General features: G+C 44.9%; 1 protein-coding gene and 1 non-coding gene across 12 annotated transcripts in view; both read right to left on the reverse strand.

Moving 5' to 3' along the window:
* Window positions 1–24352, reverse strand: part of GCNT2 (glucosaminyl (N-acetyl) transferase 2 (I blood group)) — a 148829-nt gene that overhangs the window by 110274 nt on the left and 14203 nt on the right. For all 11 annotated transcript variants that reach the window (XM_049715621.1, XM_049715619.1, XM_049715625.1 and 8 more), the window contains exon 2: window positions 2003–3456. In XM_049715621.1, the coding sequence (XP_049571578.1) occupies window positions 2003–2933 (931 nt within the window). In that variant the 5' untranslated portion in view covers window positions 2934–3456. The remainder of the gene's footprint in view (window positions 1–2002; window positions 3457–24352) is intronic.
* TRNAG-CCC (transfer RNA glycine (anticodon CCC)) lies at window positions 19114–19186 on the reverse strand. Its single transcript has one exon. It is a non-coding gene; the product is annotated as a tRNA-Gly (tRNA).

Consider the following 24352-nt stretch of genomic DNA (forward strand, 5'->3'; position numbering starts at 1 on the left):
TTCTCCAGAGAAGATATACAGATGGGCAGTAGGCACATGGAAAGATGCTCAACATTTCTAATTATTAGAGAATGCAAATCAAAACTACAATGAGGTATCATCTCTCACCAGTCAGAATGGTCATCATTAAAAAAAGTCTACAAATAATAAATGTTAGAGAGGGTGTGGAGAAAAGGGATCCCTCCTACACTCTTGGTGGGAATGTAAATCGGTACAGTCATTGTGGAAAACATTATGGAGGTTTCTTAAAAAACTAAAAATAGAGTTACCATATGATCCTACAATCCCACTCCTGGGCATATATCCAGAAAAGACAAAAACTCTGATTTGAAAAGATACATGCACCCCAGTGTTCATAGAAGCACTATTTTCAATAGCCAAGACATGGAAGCAACCTAAATGTCCATCAACACATAAATGGAGGGCTTCCCTGGTGGCGCAGTGGTTGGGAATCTGCCTGCCAGTGCAGGGGACATGGGTTCGAGCCCTGGTCCGGGAAGATGTCACATGCTGTGGAGCAACTAAGCCCGTGCACCACAACTACTGAGGCTGTGCTCTAGAGCCCGTGAGTCACAACTACTGAGGCCCACATGCCTAGAGCCCGAGCCCTGCAACAACAGAAGCCACCACAATGAGAAGCCCACGCACCACAACAAAGAGTAGCCCCTGCTCGCCACAACTAGAGGAAGCCACTAGCAGCAATGAAGACCTGGTGCAGCCAAAAATAAATAATAAATAAATTTATTTTAAAAAATGATAAATGGGTAAAGAACATGTGATTACATATATACAATGGAATACTACTCAGCCATAGAAAAGAATGAAATAATGCCACTTGCAGCAAAAAGGATGGATCTAGAGATTATCATACTAAGTGAAGTAAGTCATACAGAGAAAGATGAATATCATATGATATCACGTATGTGGAATCTAAAATGTGATACAAGTGAGGTTATTTACAAAACAGAAATAGACTCACAGACATAAAAACTTATGGTTACCAAGGGGAAAGGGAGGGGACAGGTAAATTAGGAGTCTGAGATTAACAGATACAAACTACTATAGATAAAATAGATAAACAACAAGCTCCTACTGCATAGCACAGGGAACTATATTTAACATCTTGTAATAAACTATAATGGAAAAGAATCTGAAAAAGAATATATATAATTGAATCACTTTGCCATACACCAAAAACTAACACAACGTTGTAAATCAACTATACTTCAATTAAAAAGATGAGGTAATGTTTCCAGAAAACCATCTCCTTCCAACCTCCTCCCTCCAGTAGTTTTCCAGCAAATCAGCCCCTTCCTACCACCCTCTCCATTCCCAGGAGGATAAAGTTGCCTGGAAGCATACTAGTGCGAATCCTCTCCTTCTCTTTAAGGTAGAGGCAGTTAATGGAGTTACCTCTGTTGTTTAAAAGCAGAATAACAGGGGACTTCCCTGGTGGCGCAGTTGATAAGACTCCACGCTCCCAATGCAGGGGGCCCGGGTTCAATCCCTGGTCAGGAAACTAGATCCCACATGCATGCCGCAACTAAGAGTTCGCATGCCGCAACTAAGGAGACCTGGAGCCGCAACTAAGGAGCCTGCCTGCGGCAGCTAAGACCTGAGGCAACCAAATAAATTAAATAAATATGAAAAAATAACATTAAAAAAAAATAAAAGCAGAATAGCAAAAGCCGGAATGTGGAAGTGCAAAGTTCTGTTTACCTTGAATCTCACCCCCAAAGGCCTGTCCTTCAGAGTCACAAAGACAGAGCCTTAGAACTGATATGTAAGAACTGTAACTTAGGTTATATGAATTCCATTGAAACAGACACACAAAACAGTCTACAGGGTGTCCATAAAACTGGAAACATAGGTGAATATATATAATGCAATTGAAGATATTTTCAAAGTGTAAAACACACACACACACACACACACACACACACACACACACACACAAAATACTTCCAGACTTTATGTAGAATGGAAATCAAGTTCCACATACCTGGAATCCTGTTAAGTGTCACCCAGAAATGTTCATCAGGAGAGTAGGTATCCTTCGACCACCCAAGTAAATCAATGGCCCTCTGGTCTTGGAGAACAAAATTAGCAAATTCTCTTGTAAGGGCTACATAGGTGGAGCCAAAGTAAATGGTGAGATTATGGGGAGGAGACATTTTTCTTATCCAAGTCCACAGCATGAAGGAAAACAATTGATATTTCTGCTCCAAGTGCACATATCTGGTCCTTCTGATAATATGAGCTGGAGGCAGCACCCCTGGGGTGATGTTTTTCCCTTTAAATCCTTTTATATGCTGAACGATCTCCCTGTTGGTTTTCAGGGGGAAATCTTGCCCGCAGGTGTTGATGGCGTACTTCCAGGGAACCTCTGAGTCTATGAGGTCTTGCAGGCAATTCAGGTCAGCCTGGAGCCTGGAAATTCCTGCATAGACCACAGACTCCCTCTTGGAAGCCAGAAAGGCATTTGCGAAGCAGCTCAGCAGCCTTCCTACCGAATCCTTGAAAGCAGAGGTGGCTTTCTCATCCACATGAACGCAGTAGACATTTTGAGGCATGTAAATAGCCCTGAAAAGCCTCTCAAATGTATCAAAGTCTTTGTGGATGACCATGACATATGCCAAAGGGAACTCAGCTTCGTCTTTGGACAGAGGTTTCATTATGTAGTGATTCTGGGTCAAGTATTGTTGGCAAGTTATGTTTCTCAGTGGTGTCACTGGTATATTTCCATACAAGCTTTTCTTTCCTGCTATGATCATGTCACAGACTTCTGCAAGCACTGAAGAGTTTGAGATTTTCCCCACTGGAAGGTATTTTGGCAGGACTAAATTGTTGGTATAGAGGAACGAAAGAATTAGAGAAACGGCCATAAGCCCTACAACGAACTCGAACACCTTCAGCTTCATGTTTCCTGCCATCTCTTCTGTGTTTGTCACTTCATATCATTGCTGAAGTCAGTCTTCAGGTCCATCCCCCGACTGCTGGGGAATCTACTCCCACTTCTTATTTTGAGCAAGAAGAGAAATACTGCCACTCACTTAAGGGACAGTGGATCAACAACAAGCTGAAGTTCTTCTCTAACGATAAAGGGATTGAGTGGATCTGAGAACATGAGCCACTGGGGCCAACGGAGCAACAGCTGAGCAGTGTTAGGTACCTTGGTCCAGGTCAATCTCAAGTTAAGACCCTAACGAATCTGTCACGGCTGCCGACTCAAGGTGTTCCCCCGGGGGGTGGGGGTAGAACGTGTGTCCGTCTTACAGCCCTTTTACCCCGGAGAGGGACACCCTCACCATCACCGACATCACGTTTGACCACAAGGGACGGTATATTTCTTCAATTTGGGGCCACATCAGTTGTTGTGAGGCAGGTCACCACCAGCAGTGACTGATATTAATGTTGACAGCTCCCAGAATTGCTGAAAGCAGGGTTTCTCTTTACCTAAAGATAAAAATCAAGAATTCAGAGACGCGGGATTGGAAGGAATCTTGCAGCTTTTTCAGACCAGCTCGCTCAAGTCACAAATGGAGCATCTTGAAAATGAACTGTCACTGATATTCTATCACCCTCTTGGCTCCATTTTCTCACTGACAACCTAGGAGGTGAGCATTGACCTTACACCCACTTTGCACAAGAGGAGATTGAAGCCCACACATGCACTGACTTGCCTGAGGGTCAATAATGAGTTCATGGTAGCATGAGGTCTCAACCCTAATAGGGTCGAGAATATTGTACCTGGAATATGCGCTCCCCCCCTTTTCTTGATGAGTTCGTCCCGTCCATCAGGCTCCCCGTGTGGCACCCCTTCCCTGCCCTCCCAAGTCTGGGTTAGGAGCCCTTCCACCTGTTCTACTAGGACCTGGTGCCCCTCTCTTTGCTTGTCTGTTTGCCCCACCACTAGCCTATGGAGAGCGATTTCTGTCTACTGATCACTGGGTTTTTGGCACCTCGCTGATGTTAGGCGGTCATCATTAAATTAAGTCTAGTCATTTTTCTTCCCTCTATACCAGGGGTGGACAAAACTACAATGGGCATCATGGGTGAGGGCCAATCCACCTGCCACATGTTTCTGTACAGCCTGTGAGCTAAGAACTGTTGTACATTTTTTAATGGCTGAAAGGAAATTTGAAGAAAAAGAATATTTCATGATACATGAAATTCACATTTCAGTGTCCATAAATACAATGCCATTGGAACATAGCCATTGGTTTACAGATTGTCCATAGCTGCTTTCCCATGGCAACAGCAGAGCTGACCAGTTGTAACAGAAACCATCTGGCCACCCAAGACTAGAATATTTACTCTTTGGCTCTTGACAGAAAAGATTTCTTGATCCCTCCCCTATAACTACTGATGTCTCTGCAAACCAGTATATTTTCTACTGTGGACTTGGTACAACTTTACCACTTTTTCCTGTATTTTCTAGATTTCCTCACGAATGCTAGAATGACATCCTATTTAGTAGCAAAGCATGTGCTTTGAAGAGAGAAAGCTACAAACAACAAATGCAGGAGAGGGTGTGGAGAAAAGGGAACCCTCTTGCACTGTTGGTGGGAAAGTAAGTTGATACAGCCACTATGGAGAACAGTTTGGAGGTTCCTCAAAAAACTAAAAATAGAATTACCATATGACCCAGCAATCCCACTACTAGGCATATACCCAGAGAAAACCATAATTCAAAAAGACACCTGCACCCCAATGTTCATTGCAGCATTATTTACAATAGGCAGGTCATGGAAGCAACCTAAATGCCCATCGACTGACGAATGGATAAAGAAGATGTAGTACATATATACAATGGAATATTACTCAGCCATAAAATGGAATGAAATTGGGTCATTTGTAGAGACGTGGATGGATCTAGAGACCGTCATACAGAGTGAAGTAAGTCAGAAAGAGGAAAACAAATATCGTATATTAACGCATATATGTGGAACCTAGAAAAATGGTACAGATAGACCGGTTTGCAGGGCAGAAATAGAGACACAGATGTAGAGAACAAACGTATGGACACCAAGGGGGGAAAGTGGCAGGGGGTGGGGATGGTGGTGGGATGAATCGGGCGATTGGGATTGACATGTATACACTGATGTGTATAAAATGGATGACTGATAAGAACCTGCTGTATAAAAAGTAAAGTAAAATTTAAAAAAATAATAAAAAATAATAAAAATGTATAATGCTCGCTTAAAAAAAGTTATTAAAAAAAGAAAAAGAGAGAGAGACTTGGGTGGGTTTGGATCTTGGTTTTGCTGGTTCCTAGCGGTATGAGCTTGGGCAAGGGGCTTTGCTTTTCTGTTTCAGTTTTGTCATCTGTCAAATAAAGAAAATACCAGTAAGTTTGTTTGGCGGATGAATATGGGTTAATAAGTGGAATGCAATTTGCTCAGACCTTGGCACACAGAAGACTACTGACTACTAAAACTGCTAACTGCTGAGTTGCAGACGGTCATTTTTAGAGGCTCACCTGCACCTCCAGAGAACCGGAAATTCAGAGCACGCTGCTTTGCCTGACTCCACTGTTTCTCAAACTCTGGCAAAACGTGGTGCTGCCACACACTGGCCCTGTACAGCATAGCTGGACAAGGTGGAAAATCTTGTGCATGGAAGGAAGGGAGAATTTTTGTGCCAATACAGCATTTTATTCTCCCAATAGACTGGGAGCAACTCGGAGAGAAGAACACGTCTTTGAAGACACAGGAGGAGGGCTCAATGTGGCATGTGAGCGACCCCGAAGAACTTCCCAGACCTCAAGGTCCCAACCCAACCAGCCAGCCGCGGTTTCCATAAGGACATTTAAGATGTCTCATAAGCAAGCAAATTGTTTTGGTGAGTTATTCCAGAAAAACGCCATAGCAATAACTTCTATACATCTCATTAAGTCATTGGGGGACTTCCCTGGCAGGCCAGTGGTTATGACTCCACGCTCCCAATGCCGGGGACACGGATGGTTCGATCCCTGGTCTGGAGAACCAAGATCCCGCATGCTGCGTGGCACAGACAGAAAAAAAGAGTCATTGGAAACAATGACATTTAACAAAGGTTCTGAAAAAATGGGACAAGAGACGGGTTAGATTAGATGGAAGCAAAGCAAGCAAGATCTGGAGCACGGAGTACTCTTGGGGATTCTTCACTATGTTCCGGCAGGGACAGCTGAGCAGCCTGTAGAGCATATGAAGGCAGTAGGATGCACCAGTGATGGTTGTGTGCCATCACTTCTATTATTCATTTGCAGAATTAGATATCAGTCCTAAAAATAAAAATTTCCCCAATGACCTAGGCACACTCACATCAAAATCAAATCATTTAATTTTAATTCTTCTCATGTAAATTGAGTATCAAATTTTTAATTCTCACTTTTTTTTTTCCAGGAAAGTTAAACGGTCACATAAGAGAACTGTCCAGTGACAGAACTGGGAAGAAGCTTAGAGGTCATCTCGTCACCTGCTGTCATTTTACAGAGGAAAGCAGGATGCCATTCAGAGAAGGAAACAGCCGTGAGCACCACAGCAGGAGGGGCAGCTGGTCAGGGCTGATCCAGCGCAATGTGCTGCTTCCAAAAATGTTTCCTTCCTTTCGATAAGGATTTCAGGAAACAGCATTTTACAAGTGCTTCTATACGCCTATTCAACTGAAGGACAGATTACACAAGATTATCTTAACTTCATGAGATTGGTCTTCAGTTCAGTTTCTACCCTTAGAAACCTAAACTAAAGATAATATTTGTGCTTTTAAAAGAGGCTGATAACATATTTGCACTTTGAAGTCCAATGTGATAACACTTATTCTGGCTAGTGCTTTTTTTTTTTTAAGTTTTGAATTTTATTTTATTTATTTTTTTATACAGTATTCGGGCTAGTCTTAGCAGGAGTAGGTAAATACATCCAAAGCCAAACAAAGACAATTTTGGAAACTTTGCGACCAAAACTGACAGGTTTATTCAAAACTCTTGTTAAGGGCATCTAATTCTAATAACATTTGTATTTATGACTGTCCTCTAAATCCTTAGTTATCTTCTGTAAGTAGATTATTTCTCATAAAAACAAGAGTTAACCCAATCCATCAGCGTATTTCCAAGCACTTACCCATTGTCCCCACTGTGAAGGCCACTGCTGATATTTTCACCCCTCGTCCCCCCCAAGTCCCCTACTTCTGTCCTTCCGTATTTGACACGTTCTTGCATTTCTGTCAAATTAGCTGAATAGAAGAGTAGTTTTGAATCAGGGGCACATGCTGACCCAGGAAAATTTAACACAGAATCCCCTTCCGGTCTCTGATACCGAGATCTGAAACCTGGAAAATTCATATTCTACCCCTAATCACTGGCACTGAAGACTTGTTAAAGCATTCTTTTTTTAATTTTATTGTGGCATACAAGCATATAACATAAACGTTGCCGTCATAACCACCTTGAAGTGTGCAGTACAGTAGTGTTAACTATATGCATATTGTCAGCAGAACTCCAGAACTTTCTCATCTTGCATAACGAAAATTCTCTACCCATTGAACGACAACTCCCATATCCCCTCCCTACCCAGCCCCTGGTAACCACTACCACCAATACTTAATCAGCAAGAGCAAGGCCAGTTTAACACCAGAGGTCCGAGACAACAGGAAGGAAGGACTTCTAGAGTCAGAGTCGCAGCCCAGTTGGTGAGGGGCTTAGGAATCACGTGGTTGCCAGGGACAGAAACCCACCCAGACAGAAGTTCTGTCATGTTAGGTGACTTGTCTGAGGCCGCCCCACTGATAGGAGCCTGAGTGGGGATTCAAGCCCCAGAGCCGGGGTCCTTTGATGGCACGGAGGCACCCTGCCGCCCCCATCTCCATTCTCAGCTCAGCCAGTCTTAGAGCAGAAGCAAGAAGGCAGAGCATCGTCTTGTTCCACCTCAGCTGGGAACGTACAAGTCTGGCGACTCAGGTGTTTTGCTGCTCTGCACAAGTGCGCCTATGACCACAAGTATTGATTTGGGGGTTACACATTGTAGAAAGTAGACAAATTTGCAAATATAGAATCGGTGAATAATGAGGATCAACGGTGTTTACTCAAGAGAAATCAAAGCATGTGTTCATATATAGTCCTGGGCATGGCTGTTCAGGGCATCTTTATCTGCAACAGCAAAACATAATAACAGTAAAATAATAAATAATACAAATGTTCACAAACAGAGGAATGGATTAAAAAATTATCATATAGGGCTTCCCTGGTGGCGCAGTGGTTGAGAGTCCACCTGCCGATCCAGGGGACACGGGTTCGTGCCCCGGTCCAGGAAGGTCCCACATGCAGCGGAGCGGCTAGGCCCGTGAGCCATGGCCGCTGAGCCTGCGCGTCCGGAGCCCGTGCTCCGCAATGGGAGAGGCCACAACAGTGAGAGGCCCGTGTACCGAAAAAAAAAAAAAAAAAAAAATTATCATATAGCCACATAATGGAATACTTCTCAGGATAAAAGGGAATGAACTATCTATACAAGCAACAACATGGACGAACCTCAGAATAGTCAGGCTGAAAGAAGCCACACCTCCCAAAAAGAAAGTACTTACTATATGATTCCATTCATAGAAATATCTAGAAAACACAAACAAATCTACGGTAACAGAGAGCAAATCAGTAGTTTCCCGGGAACAGGAAGCAAAAAAGAGAGGAATTATAAAGAGACATAAGAAAACTTTGGGGGCCTAATGGACGTGTTCAGTATTTTGATTGTACTGATGGCTTTACAGATATATTAATGTGTCAAATTTTTTCACTTGTACATGTATGGACAGTTTATTGTATCTTAGTGATACCCCAATAATGCTGAGGACAAATCTGACAGAAAAAAAGTGGGATATAGTAATCCAGAGAATGGTTAAATATTAAAATAATGCATATTGTATTTTTCTCCTGATGCCCAAGCTATGAATGTATTGAATGATATGGAATATTTGCAAATGTGCCAGGCACTGTTCTATGCCCTTTACATACAATAAATCATTTAAAACTCATATCGACTATTCTTCATGAGAGGGATACTAATTTTTTTTTTACTGAAGCATAGTTGATTTACAATGTGTTAGTCTCAGGTGTGATTCAGTTATATATATATGTGTGTATATATATATTCTTTTTCAGATTCTTTTCTACTATAGGTTATTCCAAGATACTTAATACAGTTCCCTGTGCTATGCAGTAGGCTCTTGTTGTTTATCTATTTTACATATAGTAGTGTATATCTGCTAATCCCAAATTCCTAATTTATCCCTCCCCTCCTTGCCCTTTGGTAACTGTAAGTTTGTTTTTTATGTCTGTGAGTCTATTTCTGTTTTGTAAATAAGTTCATTTGTGTCATATTTTAGATTCCACATATAAGCAATATCACATGATATTTGTCTTTCTCTGTCTGACTTACTTCACTTAGTATGATAATCTCTAGGTCCATCCCTGTTGCTGCAAATGGGAATATTTTATTCTTTTTTATGGGTGAGTAATATTCCATTGTATATATGTACCACATCTTCTTTATCCATTCCTCTGTTGATGGACATTTAGGTTGCTTCCACATCTTGGCTATTATTAATAGTGCTGGTATCGGGGGCTTCCCTGGTGGCGGTGGTTGAGAGTCCGCCTGCCAATGCAGGGGACACGGGTTCGTGCCCTGGTCCGGGAAGATCCCACATGCCGCGGAGCAGCTGGGCCCGTGAGCCATGGCCGCTGAGCCTGAGCGTCCGGAGCCTGCGCTCCGCAACGGGAGAGGCCACAACAGTGAGAGGCCCACGTACCGCACGCACAAAAAAAATAGTGCTGGTATGAACATTTGAGTGCACGGACCTTTTCAAATTAAAGTTTTTATCTTTTCTGGATATATGCTCAGAAGTGGAATTGCTGGATCATATGGTAACTCTATTTTTAGTTTTTTAAGGTAACTCCATACTGTTCTCCATAGTGGCTGCATCAATTAACATTGCCACCAACAGAGGAATATTATTATTATCTCCCTTTTGCCCAAGAAAAAGCTGAGGCACTGAGAGGTTAAGTAACTGGCCCAAGGTCACACAGCTTGAAGCAGGAGAACCAAGTCTCAAAAGCAGGCAGTTTGGGGCCAGGAGCCAGGATCCATGCTCCTGAAAACTACATTATGTCATTTTCTTCTTGAAGGAAGGCAACTAACCTTTATTGAGTATCTACTGTATACCAAACACTGTGCTCAGTACTTCCAGGTTCCTTGTACAACTTAATTCTCACAATTACTCAAGAAGATAGATGATATCATTTCAAGTTTTTTAGGTGAAACTGCTTAAATTCAGAGCATGTTCCACAGTGATTTCATATGTGAGCATAAACTTCATTTCGCCTGCCTCACCATCCACTTTGTTCATCGGTGTATTTCCTGTTCTTCCCTATGTCCCATGTCCCTGATTTAATCCCTAAATCAGCTATAAGATGATAGACACATTCTCCCTCACATAATATAAAGAAATGGCAAATTATAAACGAGGTCGGATATAGCAGAGTGATCCTCAGTTTTCAAAAAAACAAATCAAATTACTCCCACCTCAGGAGGTAAAGGAATTACCTCAGGTAATTCCCCCACCCCTGAGGGTAGGCTGGATTTGGTAACTCACTGCCAAACAATAGCGTACGGAAAGACAAAAACTGTTACTTTAATGCTGAGAAATCTGGCAAACATGACCTTGACCAAGTGATCAAAGTCAACACCTCAATGGCATCTTGTGGATGTCAGAGACCCCCAGGTAGGATGTGATGAGAAGGGCATTTCACCTCTTTGGTATTCTTCCCCCCAAACTCATAATCGCATTATGAACTTGAGAAAATACATCAGATACACCCCAACTGAGATCCATTCTAGAAAACATCTGTCCAGTCTTCCTCAAAACAGTCAAGGCAAAAAATGCAAGATAGAAACTGTCATAGACCAGAGGTACTAAGGACACAGGACAACTAAGTGAATGAGGTATCATGAGCTGGATTCTGGAACAAAAAAGGACATTAATGGAAAAACTGGTGAAATCCAAATAAAGTCTGGAGTTTAGTTATTAGTAATGTATTGACGTCAATATCTAAGCTTTGACAAACATACCACAAAGGTAACGAGAGATGATACCATTAGGAGAAACGAAAACCGATGGGAGGTATATAGGAACCCTTTGTAATATCTTTGCAAATTTTCTGTACATTTAGAATTATTCCAAAGTAAAATGTATCTTAAAAATCGAATCAGCAGCTTTTATTCAAGCAAAAGCTGAGCTTGGACCCTTACTGTGCAGGAAGAAACACTTAGGGGTGCAGGGGTGCAGCCTGGCTTTCAGACCATCCCAGCATTGCTGTTGGAGCATCCAGTTCTGCCGCCACGTTGCCAGCACGAGCCCTGAGTGCCCAAAGTGCCAACTGGCTTAAGTTCCACACTGTTAGGGGAGCTTAAACATCGACAGCTTTAATCTGCCACTAAGTGAAAAATTGACCTCAGGTCCTCTGTGTCCAGAAAGAGAATAAGGGTAAGTGTTCTTTCATTAATTGTGGCATCCATTGATAATCGATTTGATAACATTCCAGAAAAGTTTGGGATAAGGTGAACACACACACGCGCACACGCACGCGCACAATCCTATTACTGGGTTGCTGCTCTAGTAAGAAGAGCAGAGTTCTGGTTCCTGCATTTACTGTGTAAATTTGAGCAAGATTCTGAAGTCAGAGGAGCCTAGATGAAAGACAGACAGACAGACATTCAGACACACACACACCCCTTATAGGTTTATCTCTGGGCAAACTCCCTCCTTCATCTTCCCTTCCTTGGTAACCCTCCCCCCAGGCATTAGTGGTACAATCTCAGAACTTTCCAGAACCCCACATCTTTGCAGTAAAATCCCAACACTGAGACTGGCTATGGAGTAAAAAACCATTAGTCATCAACATGGAGATGAGCTGGCCTTGGGTAGCCCTGGAGCTGCCATCATGATCTCAGTCTTAGTCTGGAATGCCATCCCGAGGAGCAGTTCTAATTAGCTAACTTATTTTTAATATTTATTTATTTATTTTTATTGATTGATTGCTTGATTTATTTTGGCTGCGCTGGGTCTTAGCTGCGGCACGAGGGAACTTCGTTGCGGCGTGCGAACCCTTAGTTGCGGCATGGTAACTCTTATTTGCGGCATGCGGGATCTAGTTCTCCAACCAGGGATTGAACACGGGCCCCCTGCATAGGGAGCGTCGAGTCTTACCCACTGGACCACCAGGGAAGTCCCCTAACTAGCTAACTAAACGGATTTTGGGGCGGTCTGCCTCGATAATTCAGACATTCACGTTGATCCAGGAGCATTCGGACTCTGGTCCCCTGCGAGCCCTGAGGGAGCGGAGAGGAGGGTACATTCCCAAGGTATGCACTGCCCGTCCCTCTACCCCAGCTTCCAGCGCCCTTTCTCTAGGACTGATGATTGCCTCTTTGCGGTGCAAATACAGTTACTGGGCAGAATGCTTGAGCAAGTTTGATCTTGCCCCAGTTTTAACCTTGCTTTGAGAAAAATGTGGTCGCTTACATTTCTCCCTCTTAAAATTGCTCAGAGACTGGCTCCCACCTCTTGGGTCTAGGCGGCCCCATGAATCCTGTCTCACCCTCTCTCCTCGGATCAAAATCAGTGCTTCAACTGACTGGATGCAGCCCACCCACAGCACGAAGGATAATTTCCATTAAGCAAAGTCAATTGATTTAATTATATCAGTAATCAATCCCATCTATAAATCCTTTCACAGCAACATCTAAACTGGGTTTGATCAAGTAACTGGGCACCAGAGCCTAGCCACGCTGACCTCTGAAATTAACCATCACACTCTGTAAAGTGTGAATAATAATCTTTACTCCTTCAGAGGGTCCTTGTAAGAATTGAATAATTGCATGGAAAGCCTCTACCGTGTCCTGCACATACTGGATGCTGGGAAAGAGATGAATACAATTATTATCTTCATCTCTAATTTAAATGATTTTAAATGAGAAGTTAGCCTAAAGCAGTACAATTGTATGATCTTTCAGACAATTCTGGTGAGAATTCCAACTCTACCTTCTGATGATGTAGCCTTAGGCAAGACATTCTTTCCCCTCTGAGCTTCAATCCTTTCTTCTGGGAAACAGGGATTAAATGACTATCCTGCAAGGCTGCTGGAGGTTTCAGAGAATGCATGTGGAACCATGGTACACAGTGCCTGCCACACAGCTGTCACTATGGTTGTGATTATTGACATTATTGTCATGGCATTATTGGGCACCTACTACTCCTGTGCTAAAGCCCATGTGAGAGGCATTTCAGGAGAGCCACACGGTGAGTGTGGTTCACAAGCAGCTCTATCTGAAGCATTCACTGTAAAAATAAAAACAGTACAGTGGCAGGTAACACATAGATCTTGCCATGGGCTGGGCCCTAGTCTGAGTGCTTTATCGGTGTGAACGCATTTTATCTTTACAACACCGTTGTGAATTAGATGCTCTCCTGTTACTTACTTTGCAGAAGAGGAAACTGACTCACAGAGATGTTAAGTGACTTGCTGAGGTCACATGGTGCTGGCAGCAGTGGGGATGCAATTCAAACCCGGGCAGATCGAAGACAGTGTCCACTCTCCTTACTGCTCTTCTGTACTAAGCATCACATTGGAAATCATTAGCTTAGGAAATCAGTGCTCATGTCCTGTGGTCTCTTTGAATTACTTTCTGGAGTCCTTCAAAAGCTGAAGGGAGACATGTTTGTCTGATTTCTAAAATCATTCATTCCTTTATTCATTCACTCATTTGCTCTTTTCACAAGAGTACAGTGTGAGTCCAGAGCCCCTCCTTAGGAAATGTCTCCAATACAACCAGGTGAACAAACAAAGTAGAGGGGGTTGTGTAAGTAGCATCCAAAGGGGTGGGCCTGGACAGACGGCTACAGTGGGAACCCCAGTAGCTGGGGATGTCCCCACAAGAAACTTTGGGTCTAGAAATATTGGACAGAAATATTAACTTAGACAAACGTTCTGCCCTTCTGATAAACCAAGAGACTTGCTGATAAACGCCTGGTGGATTAATAAATACTGGAAAGCTTGGGCTCTGTGCCCACCTTGGCCAGGCTTGCCCTGCAAGGGCCCTGCTGCCTTCTCTTCCTGACACGTGTCCACAGGTGAACAGTAATCCACGCTTACCATCGGCGTCATTAAGAACACACAGAGAGAGCATCCTCCCTGCACAAGCTACTAGGTAGGCCAGCACCCCACTTTTCCGCGGGACCAGGGCAGCAGGCAGTGTGTGCCAGTCCTGCCTTCTCTGTCCTGACACCTGAGGCAGTGTGGTGTGCTGGCTAAGAGTGTAGGTTTTGAGGACAAACACATGTGGCTTCAAATCCTTGTTCTTTTACGTCTTCACTGTGAACTTGGGCAAGGGGTATGCCCTCTCTCAGTCTTACTTTCATCATCTCTTGGAGAAAGACTGTTTTGGATGAAACTGTGTTCCACCCAAATTCATGCGTTGAATCATTAGGTGATGGGACAGAGGTGCTAGCCAGAGCTCCAGTGGCAATCATACTGCAATATATAAATGTATCAAGTCACCATATTGTGCACCTTAAACTTACACAACGTTATGTGCCAAATGTATTGATATTTCAATTGAAAAAAATGACCTCTGCTTAATAGTGATTTGAAGGCCCATAGCTCAGGTTCTACATCTATTGTTTTTCATAAAATAAAAAAAAGCAAACAGATAAACATCTGACCCTCTTCCTTGAGAGAATGGGGTATAGAAATTGTAGGAAGTGAAAACAATGTCCCCTTTACCCCCTGTTTTGCCCCAAATCTGAACAGGTAATCTTGAGACATGGGCCAACAAGAGTGAGGTAGGTGGTGGGAAAAAAGAGTTGCCCGACTCTTGCTGAGAACAAATACTCTCCAGACACTGAGGGTGTTTTCTCAACAGAGGGAATTGATGTGTGAACTCTGGCTGGGAGTTCCACCAGGAACCTGCAGCAAGAGCAGGTAGGAAGCATCTTTAGGTCTCCCTATGTATAGTATCATGCCATCTGCAAACAGTGACAGATTTACTTCTTTTCCGATTTGGATTCCTTTTATTTCTTTTTCTTCTTCGACTGCTGTGGCTAAAACTTCCAATACTATGTTGAATAAGATTGGTGAGAGTGGGCAACCTTGTCTTGTTCCTGATCTTAGTGGAAATGGTTTCAGTTTTTCACCATTGAGGACGATGTTGGCTGTGGGTTTGTCATATATGGCCTTTATTATGTTGAGGAAAGTTCCCTCTATGACTACTTTCTGGAGAGTTTTTATCATGAATGGGTGTTGAATTTTGTCGAAAGCTTTCTCTGCATCTATTGAGATGATCATATGGTTTTTCTCCTTCAATTTGTTAATATGGTGTATCACGTTGATTGATTTGCATATATTGAAGAATCCTTGCATTCCTGGAATAAACCCCATACTACAAAGCTACAGTAATCAAGACAGTCTGGTACTGGCACAAAAACAGAAATATAGATCAATGCAACACGATAGAAAGCCCAGAGATAAACCCAAACACATATGGTCACCTTATCTTTGATAAAGGAGGCAAGAATATACAGTGCAGAAAAGACAGCCTCTTCAGTAAGTGGTGCTGGGAAAACTGGACAGGTACATGTAAAAGTATGAGATTAGATCACTCCCTAACACCATACACAAAAATAAACTCAAAATGGATTAAAGACCTAAATGTAAGGCCAGAAACTATCAAACTCTTAGAGGAAAACATAGGCAGAACACTCTATGACATAAATCACAGCAAGATCCTTTTTGACCCACCTCCTAGAGAAATGGAAATAAAAACAAAAATAAACAAATGGGACCTAATGAAACTTCAAAGCTTTTGCACAGCAAAGGAAACCATAAACAAGACCAAAAGACAACCCTCAGAATGCGAGAAAATATTTGCAAATGAAGCAACTGACAAAGGATTAATCTCCAAAATTTACAAGCAGCTCAATAACAAAAAAACAACCCAATCCAAAAATGGGCAGAAGACCTAAATAGACATTTCTCCAAAGAAGATATACAGACTGCCAACAAACACATGAAAGAATGCTCAACATCACTAATCATTAGAGAAATGCAAATCAAAGCTACCATGAGGTATCACCTCATACCAGTCAGAACGGCCATCATCAAAAAATCTACAAACAATAAATGCTGGAGAGGGTGTGGAGAAAAGGGAACACTCTTGCACTGTTGGTGGGAATGTCAATTGATACAGCCACCATGGAGAACAGTATGGAGGTTCCTTAAAAAACTAAAAATAGAACTACCAGAGACCCAGCAATCCCAGTACTGGGCATATACCCTGAGAAAACCATAATCCAAAAAGAGTCATGTACCAAAATGTTCATTGCAGCTCTATTTACAATAGCCAGGAGATGGAAGCAATCTAAGTGTCCATCAACAGATGAATGGATAAAGAAGATGTGGCACATATATACAATGGAATATTACTCAGCCATAAAAAGAAACGAAATTGAGTTATTTGCAGTGAGGTGGATGGACCTAGAGTCTGTCATACAGAGTGAAGTAAGTGAGAAAGAGAAAAACAAATACCGTATGCTGGCACATATATATGGAATCTAAGAAAAAAAAAAAAGGTCATGAAGAACCTAGGGGTAAGATGGGAATAAAGACACAGACCTACTAGAGCATGGACTTGAAGATATGGGGAGGGGGAAGGGTAAGCTGTGACAAAGTGAGAGAGTGGCATGGACATATATACACTACCAAATGTAAAATAGATAGCTAGTGGGAAGCAGCCGCATAGCACAGGGAGATCAGCTCGGTGATTTGTGACCACCTAGAGGGGTGGGATAGGGAGGGTGGGAGGGAGGGAGACACAAGAGGGAAGAGATATGGGAACATATGTATATGTATAACTGATACACTTTGTTATGAAGCAGAAACTAACACACCATTGTAAAGCAATTATACTCCAATAAAGATGTTTTAAAAAATTAATTAATTAATTAAAAGAAAAAAAAAAGAGCAGGTAGGAAAGGACAATAAAGATGAGCAGTCACCTTAGAGGCCCAGGCTTTGCAGAAGGTCACGATCTCAAAGAGAATGGGGAAACGGCGCAGGCCGTGCTATCGCCTTTTCTACAAAAACTTGAAAGGCATGTTAGCGAGCATTGTTTTCTGTTGCTGGCCTCCAAGAACCTCAGCTGATACAGTCATGGTTAGTGGCTCTGCCATCAGACTCCCAGGTTTGAATCCTCACTTTACCGTTTACCTGTTGTGCCATCTCTGGCCAACGGGCCAGCCTGCTGTAGCCGGAATACCAGAGCCCTCCCAGAAAGCTCCAACAACAGTCAGCTCTTGCTGCATAACAAACCTCTCCAACATGTAGCAGCTTAAAACATTGATCGTTTCACACAAGGTGCGTCATCTTGGCAAACTTGCGTCAAACTTGGCAAACTTGGCAAACTTGTACATGAGTTTCTTGTGAAATGGAATAATACTAGCATCTACTCCATCCTGTAAACCACTTGGAACAGTATCTGGCATACCATCAAAGCTATTATAATCACGCCTAGGCTCTAACAGGTTTGTATTTATGTCACAGACCCACCCAGCTGCTGAGTGGGTGAGGGTTGCTATGTAGCTAAGCCCAGCCTCACCTAGTCTGCAAATTGTTCTGAGGCCTCAGCTCGTGACAGTTATACTGTGAGTCAGTTTCCTCTTCCTGACAAGAGAGACAGGATGCTATCTCATGGGGTCATGGGACTCTTGGGTAATAGAAACTGATCTGGGCTGGGCCTTAGAGAACTAGTTAGCTAGGGAATCACATTGTCTCAGGTCCTTTTAAACCTTGGTGGAAGCTACAGGGGAAAAGTAATGGGGCTGGTCCATACCATTGGGGTGGGGCTGGGGGCGGGGTCTGTCACGAAGCCTGCAGGGAGCTCTCTGGCTCTCTTTTTCAGATGACCCTGGTCGTCTGGACTCAGCCCCCTGAGCTGTTGAAATTAAATAGGTTGACAGTTCAGTTTCTCGGTCATACTAGCTGCATATCAAGGGCTCAACAGCCACACTCTCGTGGCTTGTGCTGCCCTGTTGGAAAGTACAAGTATGAAACACTTCCATCAGCATAGAAGGTGCTATCAGACAGGGCTGTTAGATCCGGGGTTCCATCCCTGACCCACACACAGCCCAGCTGGCAGGTAGCGAGAGCAGAATTTCTCTGACATGCTGTAATGTGAGGGTATGTGAAAGGCCTCTCCACCAGAAACATTTCCCTCACTTACAAGGAAGACTCTGCGAGTATTCGCCATCCATCTCTTCAGATGAAAGTGTCTCTTTTTAAGCCTCAAGTAAAATGCAAACAGTTTGGTGGTACAGTAGAGTCATTAAAACTTTAGTTTTATCTGCTATTTATTATTCATTCACCAGTATTGGTTGAGCGCCCAGTGTGTGCCAAGATGCTGGGGATACTGCCTGTTCTTTGCTCTGGGGATACTTCAGAAATTAGGACAGAGCCCCTGTACTCACAGAGCTAATATACACATAAACAAACACATGTATAATACTTCAGGTGCTACAGAGAAAATCAAAGCAGGGTGGAGGGACAGACAGTGTGAGGGTCAGTGGGGCGGGGGTACGTGCCGTTTAAACTGAGCGGTCAGAGGGGTTTCTCAATCAAGGTGACCATTGAGCAAAGAGTTGAATGGGGAGGAGAAGTGAGTCCTGAAGATTTCTGGAGAAAAAGCAATCCAGCAGAGATGGCAGCACATGCAAAGGTCCTGAAGTGGGACTGTGTTTGGCACAGGCAAATAACAGCACATGGCAACATGGACCCAAAGGAGTGAGGAGAGAAAGGAAGGGATGAGAAGAGGAAAGTCAGGAGGAGAGGCAGCAGGGCCAGATCAGCAGGCACTTGTGATAATTTGGCTTTTACTATGAGGCAAGCCAGAGAAGGGCTTGAGCAGACATGATATGATTTTGATTTTATTTATTTATTTATTTTAAAATATTTATTTGGCTGCGCCAGGTCTTTTGTTGCGGCATGTGGGATCTTCATTGCCATGTGCAGGACCTTAAGTTGCAGCATGCGGGATCTAGTTCCCTGACCAGGGATCGAACCCGGGCCCCCTGCGTTGGGAGCGCAGAGTCTTAACCACTGGACCATCAGGGAAGTCCCGATATGATTTTGACCTACTCCAGGGTGAGAACAGTCACAGTACATCAGTGTAAGTTACAAGTGCCCCCAGAAAACTTCCATGAATTTGGAGAACCACGAGATTCCCAGAGGTGTGCCCCGTGAGCGGCCAGCTGCAGCTAGGATTGAGGGACAAGACCCGTGGCTGCTTCAGCCTCCACCGGTATTTAAAATACTTAAGAGGCTCCGTTGGGTGGTGGCACAGAACCTTTCCCAAAGCTGGGTTCTAACATTATCCAGCATTTTTTGCTGAGTCTGCCTGACTCACTTTGCTAAAGCCTCAGTTTCTTTCCAGGCTGACTCAACACTTTCCTTCTTCCAGGAAGAGAACTCCCTCTAATCCGCCTAGTCTAGTTAATCAGTCTTTTCCCTCTTAATGTTACTCCTCATTAAAGCCAACTCTGCTTGTCCCAGACTACCCGGGCCAGCACCTCTCTCCCCTACGGTCTTTTTCTGTCTTGTGGGCCAGTGCTGTATAATCTACCACACACGTTGTTGCATCGTGTGCTGCAGCATGGGTGCAGTTGGGATGCATATTTTGCACCCCAAAATGTTGGGTTCCCCGTAATAGGGGTAGATGAGTGGTCGTCACAAGAAGATGTAATTTAGTTTGAGTATGCCACAAAGCCTCCCACATCCTCTTGGTCTCAGAGCGGGGCTGTACCGCAGCGGCGCTTGGATCCACCACACGGTGCTTATGCTATAATCTCATCTGACACCTATTGTTTTCCTCTTTTCTGCTTCATAATTTTCCATCCACAAAAAAGGGGTGATGTGCGTTCGTGCATAGCAGTGGCATGTTGGACATGCTGCCATTGTATTTTGTCCACTATAACCAGGGACCTTTCCAAGTATTCGGTCATCAAGGTTCATGGTTACACAGAGATCATTCCACTAGGAGCCATACACCTCATGTCTGGAAGTCCCAGAAGGAAGGGGTGCTCCCAGAATTCCCTCCCAAATTCCTTGTAGTAAATATAGCCTGAAAAATAGGAGTCAAAAAACTAGAGTCAAAACTGGACTTACTGTTAATGACTAAATGGACTCTAGTAATGTCCTCTTAGTCACTAACTAGAGTCCATTTAGTCATTAACCATCTGTCTAGCATGACTCCGAGAGCGATGCCACTCAAGTTTACAGGCTGCCGCTAGACCTTTTCAGGTTCCAAAGCCTGGGCTGGTCTTGGCAAACATAGCTTTACCCTCCCAGGTGTCAGGCACAATTGTCCTGAAAGATAATAGGAATCTCTCGTTCTGAGCCTCTTTTGAGGTATTATCAATAATATAAAGTTGGATTTCCCTCACTGCATACCCCACTTATTCATTCCTTTCCTCTCAGCTATTATCTCTCCTTCTCTCCATTTGTCATTTATTTTTACCAAGACCTTTTCACCTTTGGAAGGGACATTCATTTTGGCCTGTGTGCTGGTCCAGGTTGCTGGCAGCAATACTATTCTAGCCAGTGTCTCCCCCTTGGACCCCTCCCATTCGTATAGAGTAGGGTTACACAGGTGCAGAACAGTGCATTCACTGTCACCCCAACCTTTCTAGACAGGGTGAAGGTACAATCCACCCTATCAGGACTGTAGGAATTCTGATACAAAGGTTGAAAGAGATAGTTACTTGCTCAAGAATCATCCCTGCTGGGACTTCCCTGGTGGTCCAGTGGTTAAGACTCTGTGCTCCCAACGCAGGGGGCCCGGGTTCGATCCTTATCAGGGAACTAGATCCCACATGCCGCACCTAAAAGATCCCGAACCCGGCAACTGAATATCCGCGTGCTGCAACTAAGACCCGTGCGGCCAAATAAATAAATATTAAGAAAAGAAAAAAGAATCATCCCTGCTTCCAGCACCTGCAGTTGCATCCCTAGTCCTGGGGTGACTGCATCGAGTAGGAAAAAAGAAAGTTACAGAGTCGCACCAGCATCCTCCCTCACCCCCTCTCCTCCACACCGGCCCCCCACCCCAGCAGAGGAATCTACTGAGGCCCCCTCTTGTGCAGTGTGAGCACACACTCGGGGAGGCATGGAAGCCTGCCCTGCATGCCTTTCTCTCCCCACTGCCACCCCCAGTTTAAGAGAACGAACGTTTCAACTGTCTGTTCTGCTCCTCTATTAAACCATTACTCTAATGAGGATATGCAATGCAATTTGTCCATTTGATAATGGACACTGTTGGATATTATGGGCTGGAGAGGACATCCCTTGGTCTGAAGAAATGTAACTTGGCAGCTCAAATGGGTAAGGATCTTCTGTTCCAATCCTTTAACAGTATTTTGAGCATTTGTGTCTACCACTGCCTATGCGAAGCCCATTCCAGAGTAAGCGTCTATCACTGTTACGACCCATTCATAGTCCCCTGGGGTGTAGTCCAGCTATGTGCAAGGCCTTCCCCCAGGGAATCTCCCCCATAGTCACCTGCACTCTCTGTCTCTCTTGTTGACAGACAGAACAGTTCTGGTTATTGTTTTGTGCCTCAGAAGGCGTCTCACTTTAGTCCTTCTCTGCATTGCTGCAGTACGCCTCACGTCCATCCACTCATTTCACGGACCCAGGTGTCCAAAAAGTCCACTTGGTGGATCCAATCACCTTCCAAACCTAGAAGGGAATTTTTCTTTTTTTTTTGGCCATGCCGTGCGGCATGCAGGATCTTAGTTCCCCGACCAGGGATTGAACCCGTGCCCCCTGCAGTGTTGCCGTGGAAGCACAGAGTCCTCACCACTGGACCGCCAGGGATTTCTCAAAAAGGGAGTTTTTCTTTTCTCATTTTCTTTTCTTAAAATTTATTTATTACTTATTTCTGGCTGCGTTGGGTCTTTGTTGCTGCGCGTGGGCTTTCTCTAGTTGCGGCGAGCCGGGGCTACTCTTCGTTGCGGTGCGCAGGCTTCTCATTGTGGTGGCTTCTCTTGTTGTGGAGTGCGGGCTCAGTAGTTGTGGCTCTCGGGCTCTAGAGCGCAGGCTCAGTAGTTGAGGCACGCGGGCTCAGTAGTTGTGGCTCGTGGGCTCTAGAGCACAGGCTCAGTAGTTGAGGCACGCGGGCTCAGTAGTTGTGGCTCTCGGGCTCTAGAGCGCAGGCTCAGTAGTTGTGGCACACGGGCTTAGTTGCTCTGTGGCATGTGGGATCTTCCTGGACCAGGGCTCGAACCCGTGTCCCCTGCATTGTCAGGAGGATTCTTAACCACTGCGCCACCAGGGAAGTCCCAAGAAGGGAGCTTTTCTGATGGGCATTGACATGTCCTACTTAATGTGCCCCTTAGAATGATGTCACCAAGATGGCGGCATAGGAGACTCCAGGCTCTGCCCCACCCCTGCGAAGGGCCACAATTACACGGCTATCCATGAACAAAAACAGAGGGCTCTGGAGCCCACTTAAGTCAACTGAAGAAACTTCAGCAACAGAGCAGAACAACAAACCCAAGAATAAGTGCACACAGAGAGAAGGAAGACAGCTTAATTTTGCTTTCATCAGCCCATCCCTGGCAGTGCTCAGCACCAGCAGTAGAAAGAGGTCCCCTGCCAGGAAAGGAAGAGCAGCGCGAGCGACCGGCCGCCCCAGCCTTCCGGGGTGCCATCCGAAGGTCCTGCTTCAGTCTCATTCCATTAAGGTTGCAAAGCTGACACAGATGGCTACGAATAAGGAAGAGAAGCAAGGCTACCAAAGACAGTGGGAGCAATTGTGGTTCACAGTGACCTGCCACACATGCAAACCCAGCAGCTTTTGCCACTGAAGAAGGAACCAGTGACCAGTACAGCTGCCTGTGGGCCCCCTGCCGATGGTATCAGCTCCCCGCCACTGCCCCCGTATTCAAGTTCGCTGACGCCAGCCACCTGAGCCCCTCCGCTCTCCCTCCCGCCTCCCCCGTCCCCACTGGAGCCCAGGGAACACACCAGCAGCAAGCCCCGTCCCCTGCAGCCTAGAACCCCACAGCTGACCCTAGACCCCATCATCACGGCGCACTCGGGGCTAGCGCCTGCAGCTGTGCGCTTACATGCCGACAGCCAGACACCCGTGGCCAGCGGCCAGAGCATGCGTTTGCCTCAGGGGAGGCTGTGTAGCCACGGGCGAGCATGCCTGAGAGCCAGGGGCCCTGTAGCTGGTTGTGGACCCAAATCAGGCCCTGTCTTCTGCCTCTGTCCTGTACTCATATAAAACTAGCCCCTCCAGGGACTTCCCTGGTGGTCCAGTGGTTAGGACTCTGGTACTTCCACTGTAGGGGACCCGGGTTCAATCCCTGGTCGGGGAACTAAGATCCTGCAAGCCTTGAGGCACAGCCCAAAAAATTTAAACAAAACCCAACAAAACCCAACAAAAAGAACTAGCCCCCACAGCTAAGCACCCGCATGGCCCCTGCCCTACCCGCATCACTGCTGTGCATCCACGGCAAGAACCAGCAGCCACAGTAGGGTGGGCTGACGGCCAGGGACCCCACCGCTGCCGGTCACCCCCAGCCGGTCCTGGCCCTTGCTGCTTGCCCCAGCCTCCAGCACCACGTGTGTGTCTGCATCCGGCCCTGCCGCTTCTCAGACACCTGCACCTGGCCTCAGTGGCGGAGTGTATGCACACTGCTGGCTCTCGTCACCATCACTGCTTGCCCTCATTCCTGGCCGCTGGGCCTGGAGGGACCACTGAAGACCCCAGCAGCCACTGCAGCTCCTGCTTACTCCCCCAGAGCACTGGCCAAGGACCACACAGTTGTCAACGCCGGGGACCCCAGCAGCCTGAACTGAAGACACGTTACACCCTCAACCCCCAGACACCTGGTTTCTACGCTTGGATCTCTGCACCACGAGACCTGGGGTCACAGCCCTCTCCAGGGCATCCCCACCTGCAGGTGAAAGTCTTCCCTTACTGAAGTTAGTCCATAAAGTCTGAAAGACGTGACTGATTCTTCAAAAGTGCAGACACCTGTGCAAGGCTACATGCAGTCAGGGAAACAAGAGTCCACCAACGGAAGAAAGTAAACCTCCAGTAACTGGCCCCAAAGAAATGGAGATTGCCCTACAAATAATTCAAAATAATTGTCTAAAGATGCTCAGAGAACTACAAGAGAACACAGATGAACAATTTAACAGTATAGCTGATGCACTTCGTTATAAAGCAGAAACTAACACACCACTGTAAAGCAATTATACTCTAATAAA

Source organism: Orcinus orca, chromosome 10 (genome assembly GCF_937001465.1).
Source record: "Orcinus orca chromosome 10, mOrcOrc1.1, whole genome shotgun sequence".
Classification (NCBI taxonomy): Eukaryota; Metazoa; Chordata; class Mammalia; order Artiodactyla; family Delphinidae; genus Orcinus; species Orcinus orca.